The 12799-nt window shown below is 30.7% G+C and overlaps 1 protein-coding gene across 1 annotated transcript in view; it reads left to right on the forward strand.

Moving 5' to 3' along the window:
• The window catches only part of Ypel (Yippee-like), a 98979-nt gene extending 92423 nt beyond the window's left edge, over positions 1-6556 (forward strand). The window contains exon 5 of the mRNA XM_075302242.1: positions 2004-6556. Coding sequence (XP_075158357.1) covers positions 2064-2408 — 345 coding nt within the window. The 5' untranslated portion in view covers positions 2004-2063 and the 3' untranslated portion in view covers positions 2409-6556. The remainder of the gene's footprint in view (positions 1-2003) is intronic.
• Positions 6557-12799: the final 6243 nt, after the last annotated feature.

A 12799-nucleotide genomic window follows, 5' to 3' on the forward strand; every position in this document is an offset into this window, starting at 1 on the left:
TGAATAAGAGCTAACTAACTAGGTAACCACAAACTATAAGGTAATACTTTTCCTGATCACCAATGGATGCGCTCAACACTTGAGACAGCTGTTGTAGTTCCCTATTTTCGTTATGACAGGTCTCCCGATTTGACTGCGCAGTCTTCTAAACACTACAAGTTTTATCCGATTTACCTGAAATTAGAAATCTGGGGGTATTTTAGGTCCAAAAATTCTTGTCCTGAATATGGGGCGTATAGGCCCATATTTCGATATGGCCTCCTATCGATAGATCTCCCGATTTCACTTCATGGGCTTCTAGACACGGATTCGCCTGAAATTCTAACTCTACACTGAAAAAAATATTGTCGAGAGGTCAAAGATTTCATGTCTTTAAAATACGAATACAAATTTTGCTTAGCATAGAAGATGCATTTCTCCAAAAATAAAGTTATTTTCCTTGTCCAAAAGTCGATAAACTTTTCAATAAAGTCGTATTGTCCTTATAATTAAGTGATTTGACTTAAAACTGGGTATCTTAACATGAAAGAAAAAAATTATAGGCTAAGGTCAACTTGACTTTAATAATTCAGAAAAATTCTTTAAATTTAATGAAATTGTCTTTAAATTTGTTGTCTTTTTGCATCTTGACTATAAAGCAAAAAATCATTCAAATATGGGACATGTTTTTCAAAACTTTATTTCAAAGAAGTTTTTTACTTCAAACATAGTTGAGTCCTAATTTGGAAAATAAAGTTGCCGTTAACTCGTTTTTAAAGGACTTTGATAGCATATGAAGAAAAAAAGCTGAGAAAGCGAAAAATTAAAATTTGCTTCCTAGAAGCAAGTACTCAAAACCTAAATTTAAAAGAGAATTGTGTCTTAAAAGTATCCTTACTTGTATTCTCCGCTTCTTTGGCTCGGAATCAATACCAAATTTTTTAAAGTAAAGACAAAATCTTTGGAACCGAGTATGCTTTTTTTCAGTGTAGAAGTGTTTTATGACCATAAATAGGTTTACCGAATATGGTGTGTATCGGTCCATATTTTGATAAAGCCTCCATATAAATCGATCTGCCGATTTGACTTCTTATACTAAACACCACAATTTTTCCGATTTGCATTAAATTCAAAATTTTCATGTATGTCAGCTCCAATACTCTCTATGTGACATCTTGGGCTTCTAGATATGGCAATTTTTATCCGATATGCCTGAAATTGGTCCACAAATAGATTTGTGTAGCCTCCATATCGAACGATCTCCTAATTTGACTTTTTGGGCTTCTATACACTGTAAGTTTTATTTTTTTTGTACCTGCTATTGGAAATCTAGAGGTACTTTAGGTCTATAAATAAGTGTGCCGAATATGTTATGTGTCTGTCCATATTTCGGTATGAACCGATCTGCCGATTTGAATTCTTGAGTTTCTAGACGTCGCAATTTTTCTCGAGTTGTTGTGCTCATTCGAGTAAAGCGGGTAAAAATCTATATATTTTGAATTTCAAATTATATGAAGGGTATTCGTTCATGGTATTTACAACTCAGATTAAGATTAAATTCTTCAAAATCAATTCAAAATCCAGAATCTGATGCAGTCTCCCTTTGTAGAAACTTTAAATTAAACTTCAGGGAGCATGCCATTTGAAACGGTCTGCTTGGGGGAGATATTTTCAAGTAACCCGTAGCGGGACGAAGAGTTTTGAAAGGAAACTATTATGTTTGATTCTTAGTGGCGGGTATTTAAGGTTCGGCCCGAGCTATCTTAAGGACGTATAAATTGTTTCGTTATACTCTAAACCAGCATGTAGTCTTATTATAATAATTTTAATATGCATAAAAATGTGCCTACCGAAAAATTCCATCCTAGATTCTATTATATATTCCCGATCTTCATGAAATTGGGTTAAAAAAAATGTTATCCCACCCATTAGGTATAGCAGCTAAACATCATCAATATCTCCATAGCGTCAATTCTTTAAATAACTCAAACTAATATATTCATTTTCTTTCTCTTCACTTATAGCTTTTTTTTATTAAACGCTTCTAGGAAACAAATCAACAACAATAATAACCATAAGTCAACATGGTGAAAACATTTCAAGCCTATTTACCGTCCACAAATCGGACCTATTCATGTGTTCATTGCCGAGCTCATCTAGCCTCACACGATGAGCTTATCTCAAAATCATTTCAGGGTAGTCAAGGACCAGCATACCTCTTCAATTCTGTGGTCAATGTCGGTTGTGGCCAAACAGAGGAACGTGTACTATTAACCGGCCTACATGCCGTAGCCGATATATTCTGTGAATGTTGTAAAACTCCATTGGGTTGGAAATACGAGCATGCCTATGAATCAAGCCAGAAATATAAAGAAGGCAAATATATAATTGAATTGGCCCATATGATTAAAGAAAATGGTTGGGATTGAACAAAACGCTATGCAGTAGACTACTTTCATCGTCGTCATTGAGAGAGCTATCGAAGTGGAAAGCTGTATACAATTAAGAAAAAAAACGGTTGAAGGCAGAGAAAAGATGCAAATATGGCTAATGAGACGTGATAAATGGTGGCATTGTGGCACTAGTTCGAATAGCAAACGAAGAGGAAACGAATGGTAAGCAACGGCGGAGGAGCAGGGGAATTGAAATGGCCTGGGAGTTTAGTTAAAAACAAAAAAAAAAAACAAAAGAAAATTAACAACAACAACATAAACTAAAATATGAACAACAAACAACAACAACTACTACTACTTCTACTAGTAAAGCGCCAGCAGATTAAAATCAACTATAATTATTAAGAAGATTTAAAAAATAACTGCAACAACAAGAGGAACATTCATATACCACAAATCATCTGCATAGGCTCACAAATCGAATCAACAAATTGCAGCAGTGATGATATTTAGAAGCAGCAGCATTAGTTTTTCTCTAATGTATTGATGGTGTATTTGAAAAAGAAAACGAAAAATGGAATTCAAATAGAAACGATTAGAATCGTCTCATATCGAAGAATGGAAGAAATGCTTTGGCGGAGAGCTGGCTGTTTGTATTGTAGAAATTACATATAGATATATGTATTTTTTTGTTTTTTTTTTTTTTAATTTATAACAGTTTGATTTTAAGTGTGTCTCTACTCTATATAGATACATATACATACATACATATATATTACATTATGTAGTAGTTATAATATTTTCAATTATTTGAAAATTCAAACAATAACGATATGATAACAACAAGAGGGATTTTAAAGTCGATTTTCGACTAAGTGAATCAAATCTAGAAGTCGATCTTCGAATTAAAAGAATCAAACTTTTCGTGGTTTTTAAAATTGATTTTTCGATTGTCATCCACTTTTTCGTAATCTTCAAAATCGACTTTTCAACAATGGCATGACTTCTTTATATTTAGAAATCAAATGGGTCCTTACTTTGCAATCGGATTTTAATAATGATTAAATCGATTAGTCAACTTTAAAAAATCGAAGGTTAAGTTTTCGAAACTTCTAACATTCTAAGAGTCGGTCAATCCCTGGCTAGCACTTTTTAGTATATGGAGTCGATATACCGAACTTTCCTACTCGGAAAACTCTATTATCTGTTTTCCCACACAGAATTTGCTTAAGCCGACAAATACATCGACTTTTTTTGCTCTTCACAATGTAATTTTGATATTGGCTTTGGGCAGTTTTTTTTTAATTGCACTCGTTTAATAGTAGTATCTATATCGAAAATCAACTTTTCGGTATTCACAAATATTCAAAATCTTATATTCCAAAATTTTAAAAAATCAAAAGTCTATTTTGTTAAGAAAAAAATTATTAAGTCTATCACTTTCCGTGATCTCGGGAAGCAACTAACAAGAACTGCCAACAATATTCGATAAATGGATTTTCATTCATTTATTTTCTATAAATTGAATGGACTATAATCACACACGTCAAAGTTCAATTTTTATGTGATCGCAAAAGTCCAAAAATATATATTTCCACCATTTACAGTGGAAAAAATTCTTAAACCTGGATTTAACGTATCGAAGTCGGTTAATCGGTTTTCCAAGAGCATTTGAATGTTTTATGACTTTACTTCAAAATCGAAAGTGCGAAAAACCTCGTGCGTCAAGACGAAGAGTTGGTATATCCCATACTAAAAATCCAAACCCGAATTCTTCGGTTAACCGGTTTTTAGTACATGAAATCGATAGATCGAAAACGAAATGTATTAGTTTACTATGAATTTCAGAATTTATTTATCGACCAACTAAACGGCTTTTTGTGCTCTTAAACATATAATTTTGGGGTTTTCAATCGCATTCGATTAACATTCATCCCTAAGTCTACCATCAACTTTAATGTTACGAAATTCAAATGAAATATTACGAATTAAAAAAAAACGGAGAAAGTCCATTTGCTGCCTCTTGGTTAAGAAAAAATCATTAAGAATTGCCTTTCCATTTTCTATAATATCGAAGATAGGAAGTGCGATAAAACTCGTGCGCCAAGTCGAAGAGTTGGTTTATGTCATACTACAATCCAAAACCGCGTTCTTCGGTTAACCGGGTTTTAGTACATGGAATCGACAGATCGAAGTTGAACTTTCGTACTCAAATTATCTAAGTCGACCAACTAAATGGCATTTTGTGCTTTTCAAAATATAATTTTGGATTTTCAGTTGCACTATATTAGTACCTATTAGTAAATCCAATCTTTCGAAATTTAATAGCTAAAGACTATTTTCTACTTATCGGTTAAAAAAATCATTAAAAATTAGTCGGTTCTTGCGATTGTCAGCAAAAGGATTCAATTTCCATTGCCAATGGCCTAAAACGATTTTCATAAATGGCCTGAATATGTTTTTAACAAATTGAAAGACCAATAATCACATATGTCAAAAATGAGTTTTTAAGTGATCGCAAATGTCCCAAAATAGATATTTCCATAATTTTCAAAGTGGAGAAGTTGATAAGATCAAAAATCTAGACCATGGCTTTGACTAAACGGTACGGCTTTCCATGTGCATTAAAATAGAGTTTTATGACTAATCGCCTTCCAAAAATTCTAAAATTATGTTTCAAAGTCATGAACAAACCTGTGACAAGAAATCAGAATAATTCCAATTTCATTTATAGGTTTCCAAGGTATTCAATGTTTATTAATCGATAAATAAATCAAGAAAATTGACTCAAAAAGTGGAAATAGCGATTTTTTTTAAATTTAACAACTAAATATCGAATTTCAATTTCAAACTATTTAATTTTTCGCTGTCTTTAAAATCTTAAATTCGTCTTTCGGTGATTGTCCAAATAAGGCCTTCAGCCAATTTGTTTAAAAATCTTTTTTCGAATTCTACAGTGTTTAAAATACATCTTCGTTGAATTATGTTCTACCCATGATCCTTAACATCTATTTTTAATAAAAAACCTAAATTGGTTAACCAACTTGTATTAATGTTAAAAGTCGACTAATTAACTTGCAAAGATGTTCAAAGATGTTAAATCGATGCTAAGTCGACGTTCGTAAATCATATTATTACATCAAAAAACGTTGAAAAGCAAAGGTATTAAAATTAAGATAATTTTTACTTTATTAGTTTTCTTTGATTCTTTTGATGTATCCAACTGGAACTTGATAAATCATTTAATTATGAAAATCTTTACTTTCAAGATTTCAACTAAGTTGTCTCAAAAACATTTTTCATATAGAAAAGTTGACAACCACGAAAAGTTTGTTTTCTTGATACCATTTATAATCTGCGGATAACAACATAATGCTGCAAATATATAAAAAAAATCTAAAATTGTAATGCATTAGATAATTTTGAAATTAATTAAAAACAAACTCAAAATAATAACAAACACATTTTTTTAAATGTATATCCTATATAAGATTAAATTTAAATGAGAAAAAAAAGAAAAAACATTTCATTTACAAATTGTCTGTCATAGCCAAATAAATGAAAACTGCAACACATCGACCATCAACCCACCTATAGTAAGAAACAAATATCTAGAAAATCCTACTATATTACACACACATACATATATACATACATACAAAAATGCCAACAAGATCTACTTCCTACTTCCTAGTTATGAGCAAACGCAAATATTTTTTTCAATTTCAATTTTTCCTTTTTGATAAAAGTAAATAACTCTCCCTAAGGATTACCTCGCTGAGGCGAATTGGTCTTACAATCAAGAAAAACAACCTCCTTCGTATAATATCCAAGAATGGCAAACCTATAACAATACCAACTACACAAGAAAAGCCCATCACGTCCATTTTTGTTGCTATCCTAAAAAAACAAACGAGAAAGCTGAAAGCATAAACGGATTTTAAAGAGCATTTTTGAAGCTAAACAACGAATATGCTTTTCTTCTAAGCTTTTCTCTCTAAGGCTTTGTCGTCTTCTCTATAATCCCCACAACTATCAATTGTTACCATTTAAACTTAAACTACTCGAAATGCCTTGTGATGAAAATAATACTCGATTTTTCTAATAACCCACAAAGCTAAATCTTTCTCCTTGGAAACATCTTAATTGGTAACTCTAATATTTGGAGTTGTATTCCATAAGAAGTTATGAAAACAGGTCATAACTTTGTATGGAAAATATCCTATGAAATTGTAACTATTTTTCATAAATACTTAACAAAACATCTAAGTAGTTTTTTTTCTTTAAAAAAAAATATTACTATTTTTTATAATATTTAAACTCTATTATATGTAATTGAATTGTGAGCTTTATTAAATTGAAAATTCTCTATTTGACTGATATATTTAGATTTAATAAAATTTTTATTGAAATTATGTAATTAGTATAATTTTGATTGCAATATATACATTGTTAAAAAATAAAAAAAAAAATGTATTTGGTATTTTTTGTGAGTTAAATATTTTGTTTATTCGTTTGAATCCTAATGAAGATTGTATAGAAAATACATTCATGCTTTAAATATATGTATATGGGAAAATAATTCTTTATATATACACACAACATTTTTTTCTGATTCAATCACGAAATTAATTGATCCAATTAATTTTTTAATTGAAATGTCTTCAATCACAGAAATGATAGTATCAATTCAACTGAAAGCCAACAAATTAATTGATCCAATAAAAAAATTAATTGATACTATTAATTTTTGTGATTCATTTTTGTTTCAATTAAAAAAATTGTTGAATCAATTAAATTTGAGTCAATTTTTTTCTGATTCAATCACGAAATTAATTGATCCAATTAATTTTCTAATTGAAATGTTTTCAATCACAGAAATGATAGTATCAATTAAAAATTATTTGAAAGTCAAAAATTTAATTGATCCAATTAAAAAATCAATTGATACTATTAATTTTTGTGATTCATTTTTGTTTCAATTAAAAAATTTGTTGAATCAGTTAAATTTTTAATTGGATATTTTTTAAAACTCAACTAAGACTTTAATTGAAAAAATTTTCCTGATTTTTTGTTCTGTGTAGCATTGAAATTTTAAGGATTTGAGATGGTATCGAAAATGTAGATCTATAAACTGGTGCTGGATATATTATAGCCGGCTCCGCCCGAATTTAGAATTTCCTGTCTTATTGTACCCTAAACCACATAGTGGTCAGAGTAGGTTAGGTTAGGTGGCAGCCCGATGTATCAGGCTCACTTAGACTATTCAGTCCATTGTGATACCACATTTGTGAACTTCTCTCTTATTACTGAGTGCAGTCCGATTCCATGTTAAGCTCAATGACAAGTTCGAACGGCGTTCCACATTGCTGTGAAACCACTTAGAGAAGCTTTGAAACCCTCAGAAATGTTAGCAGCATTACTGAGGTGGGATAATCCACCGCTGAAAAACTTTTTCTTGTTCCATTGCACCACGGTGGCTCCCAGGGTATAATAAGTTTGATTTGCCAAAAAATGTGCTTGCCAAAAATAAATCGACCATAAAATATAATACCGATCGACTCAGAATCACCTTCTGCGCCGATCTAGCCCTTGTCTATCCGTCTGTCTGTCTGTCCTTGTATTTGTTGTTCGCAGGTTTCCGGTTACAATTATTGACCGATTTGGATAATTTGGCGTTTTTTCATACAACGACAAACACTACTTAATTTGGAAAAACATAGATTGTGCTTCTTTGCTAACCGATCGGCGTCGAATTTGGCAAAGCGTAATCTAATTTATTATCCTTCAATTGTGCAAAATTTCTTATCCTTCAATTGTGCAAATAATCATCGAAATCGCTTCAAATTTAGATATAGCTCCCATATATACGTACCGCCCGATTTTCCTACATTTTGCATTACAACCCTTATTGATTAACCGATCGTATTCAATGTTGATAAAATCTAATCTTCTATAGTACTAACTATACCTGCGAATCGGTACAGATTTAGATATGGGGGCTATATATAAATCTGAACCGACATGTATCGCCCGATTTTCCAAAATTTTTCTATAAAACCTTTATTTATTAGACAATCAGTTATATTGTGCAATTTAAAAAAATTGACATTTTTTTTAATAATGGACTCGATATTAGTGACATACTAGCTATGTTGGTGTAAAATCAAGTGTAGCTCCTAATATCAGGCATTTCTGTTCAGATTCAATCACAAAATTAATTGATCCAATTAATTTTTTATTTGAAATGTCTTCAATCACGAAAATGATAGTATCAATAAACAAAGTTTTAATTGAGAATCAAAAAAAAAAATCTTCGATTTAAAAATTAATTGATTTCATTAACAAATTTCAATTAATTTTTTTAATTGATGTCGATTGCAAAATTTAATGAATTTTGTAATTAAAAACGAAACTATTTTTAATTGCTATGCTATATTTCAATCACTTTCTATAGCTATTTTTAATCCTTTTTAGTTTGTTTCAAAAATTTATAGTTTCAAAAAAATGTTTAATTTTGAAAGAAAAAAAATATCCATAATTTTTTAACTGCACACAAATTTTTTTTCTGATTCAATCACGAAATTAATTGATTGACTTTTTAATTGAAATGTCTTCAATCATAGAAATGTCTTCAATCACAGAAATGATAGTATCAAGTAAGAAATTAATTTAAAGTCAATTAAGAAATTAATTGATACAATAAATTTTTGTGATTGATTTTTGTTTCAATTAAAAAATTTGTTAAATCAATTAAATTTTTAATTGAATATTTTTTAAAATTCAATTAAGACTTGAATTGGAAAAATTTTCGTGAAAATTTTTTCTGTGTGTCTTACTCTTCCGAGTTTGATTAATGAGTTAATTGTATCAATTAACTTTTTAATTGAAAAAGTGAAAAATTTCAAATTTTCTTACAGCCATTTTCTTGTAGCTCCGTTAGACTTTAACTCCCAGTTAACAGAAAGAAAAATAGTAATATCTTCTCTCCGGTTAACTTTAACTGAACAATTTTCAGCAGTTAAGTTTTCCTAACCGGCATATGGAACATATAGGCAAGATGACGGTTTAAAAGTTCGTTAGCTAACGTAGCACCAACAGAGATTCATGAAAATGGGGGTTAATGTTTCTAGTTTGTTTAAATAGTATCAATTAATTTTTTAATTGAAAAAGTTTTCAACTTTAATCAACGTTTTAATTGGGAATATTCTGGTGATATGTGAGTGATACCTCACAAATATTTTTACTAATTCAGTAGGAGTGGTTTAGGGTATAATATAGACGGATCCGCCCGACTTTAGACTTTCCTTACTTCGTTGTTTTAATTGATTACGTTTTTAATTGGAAATAGTTTGATGATGTTATTATCAGAGCACCCATCAAAACATACAGATTTTAATTTTCAATTAAAATTTTTAATTCTAACGATTTTATATAAACAGTTACCATATTGTAATTTTTCCAAATTCCCTATGTAATTTTAATTTTTAAGGCTTACAATTCAAAATCAAAATTCTATATCTTTAATTTTTTTGTTAAAGAAAATAAAAACTCGACCCCGTAAAATCTACATTGAAAATCAACACAAAAACACAAAAGCATCAACATCAACCTACCAACAAAACGTAGATATGTTTAACAATGAACTTAGAAATTTATTAAATATAAAAAATTAAAAAAAAAAATTAAAGATTAGTTAAAACAAATTTTTAAGAAATTTAAAAAGCAAAATTGAAAATTCCTTATCATTATAAATAATTTAATTAAATTACATATAAAAAAATAATTAAGTTGAAATAGTAAACATAAATTTAATAGCAGTCTGTTGAATGAAAAGTTATGGTTTAGTTTTATAAAAAAATAAACAATTGAATATATTTGTGATTTTGGTTTAGTAACAAGAACGAAATATGAACTATTGAAGAACAAAAAAAAAATAAAAATGGAAATTGTACTTACCGGGAAACACCAAACCAATTTGAAATGAAAAAATAATGGATGTTGAAAAATGCAAATCTAACCCCGTGTATTGTAAACAAATGAAAAATAGAAATTATTAAATTTAAGTTTAAGGTTGAAAATTACAAAAATTAGAATACAAAAAAAAACTAATAGATTTTTCTTGTGATATTTATATATATAAAAATATAAAATAAATTGTAGTAGTATATGTATTTACACTTTTTCTTTCTCAAAACATATATTATCGAATATTTATTATGCAACTGCATAAAATACCCTTCCTTACCCTTTGATCTCATGCAAAAAAAATGTGTATTGCTTTAAGATTATTTTTTTTATATTTCGTTTATCTTTAGAATAAATTCCAAATGTATTTTTCCAAACAAAAAATAACCAATACCAATAATGATTAGTTTTTTTTATTCTTTATATTGGCTTATATGTATAGTTTTTTAACCTTAAACTTTCATTTAAAAATAATAATGAAAACATACTCTAAATTGCCGAGTGGAAATTGAATTATGGATATATAGTCTCAGACTGCTGAAATAACTTTTGTAAAATCAAATCTAAATCATGTTAGCTTGGTTAAATTGAATGAATCGTGGCGATTCACATTATTTACAAATTGAAAATAGTTTTGCCATTGAAGTTCTGGAGATATTCTTCTACATCAAATCTTAATATTATACCCATAGTCTTCATCAAAATGAATTTTATTTAGAAAGTGTCAGAATATTTTTGTATGTTGATTTACATATATATATTTTGAATGGAATGTTGGCTTTCAAAATTGGAAAAATTGCAAAATTTTTATAAATGTGCTGTGTAGGTTAAATTAGGCTAGGTATTGTCGCAGCCCATTTTTTTATTTTAGCCCATATTGGATATGTAAAATCACGATAAAAGTATTTTTCAAAAAAGGTATTCAGGAATTTCGAAAATGCTACTGGAAATGTTTGAGATTAATTTTGGTCAAATGTTTGCATAGTGTGACCATATCCTTAGACTTTTCAGTCCATTGTAATACCACAAATGGTGAATTAATTAATGAATGCTGCACGATTCTATGTTTAGCTCAAGGGACCTCCTTTTTATGAACGAGTCCGAACGGCCTTTCACATTACTGTGAAATAATTTAGAGAAGCTTTGAAACACTCAGAAATAATCCACCGCTGAAAGCTTTTTGGTGTTTGGTCGAAACTGAAATTGAAGCCACGACCTTTTGTGTGCAAGGCGGGTACGCTAACTATTGCGCCACTGTGGCTCCCACGATGTAACAGGTTGGCTGATAAGTCCCTGGTCTAACAAAGAAAAACACATTTTTTTGTCAAAATTCGTGTTTATTATTCAACATAGTTCCCTTCAAGAGCGATACAACGATTATAACGACCTTCCAATTTTTTGATACCATTTTGGTAGTACTCCTTTGGTTTTGAATCAAAATAGGCCTCAGTTTCGGCGATCACCTCTTCATTGCAGCCAAATTTTTTCCTTGCGAGCATCCTTTTGAGGTCTGAGAACAAAAAAAAGTCACTGGGGGCCAGATCTGGAGAATACGGTGGGTGGGGAAGCAATTCGAAGCCCAATTCATGAATTTTTGCCATCGTTCTCAATGACTTGTGGCACGGTGCATTGTCTTGGAGGAACAGCACTTTCTTCTTCTTCATATGGGGCCGTTTTGCCGCGATTTCGACCTTCAAACGCTCCAATAACGCCATATAATAGTCACTGTTGATGGTTTTTCCCTTCTCAAGATAATCGATAAAAATTATTCCATGCGCATCCCAAAAAACAGAGGCCATTACTTTGCCAGCGGACTTTTGAGTCTTTCCACGCCTCGGAGACGGTTCACCGGTCGCTGTCCACTCAGCCGACTGTCGATTGGACTCAGAAGTGTAGTGATGGAGCCATGTTTCATCCATCGTCACATATCGACGGAAAAACTCGGGTGTATTACGAGTTAACAGCTGCATACACCGCTCAGAATCATCAACACGTTATTGTTTTTGGTCAAATGTGAGCTCGCGCGGCACCCATTTTGCACAGAGCTTCCGCATATCCAAATATTGATGAATGATATGACCAACACGTTCCTTTGATATCTTTAAGGCCTCTGCTATCTCGATCAACTTCATTTTACATTCATTCAAAATCATTTTGTGGATTTTTGTGATGTTTTCGTCGGTAACCACCTCTTTCGGGCGTCCACTGCGTTCACCGTCCTCCGTGGTCATTTCACCACGCTTGAATTTTGCATACCAATAAATTATTGTGGATTTCCCTGGGACAGAGTCCGCAAACTCTTTGTCAAGCCAAATTTTGCTTCCATCGTATTTTATAATTTAATACTAGCGACGCCATCTATGTGTCAGACCGGGGACTTATCAGCCAACCTGTTACTAACAAAAAGCTGTGGTGTCGGTTAAATGACGTTATCACATCAAAGGCCTTAACCCTATCGG

This window comes from Haematobia irritans, chromosome 3 (genome assembly GCF_050003625.1).
Source record: "Haematobia irritans isolate KBUSLIRL chromosome 3, ASM5000362v1, whole genome shotgun sequence".
Classification (NCBI taxonomy): Eukaryota; Metazoa; Arthropoda; class Insecta; order Diptera; family Muscidae; genus Haematobia; species Haematobia irritans.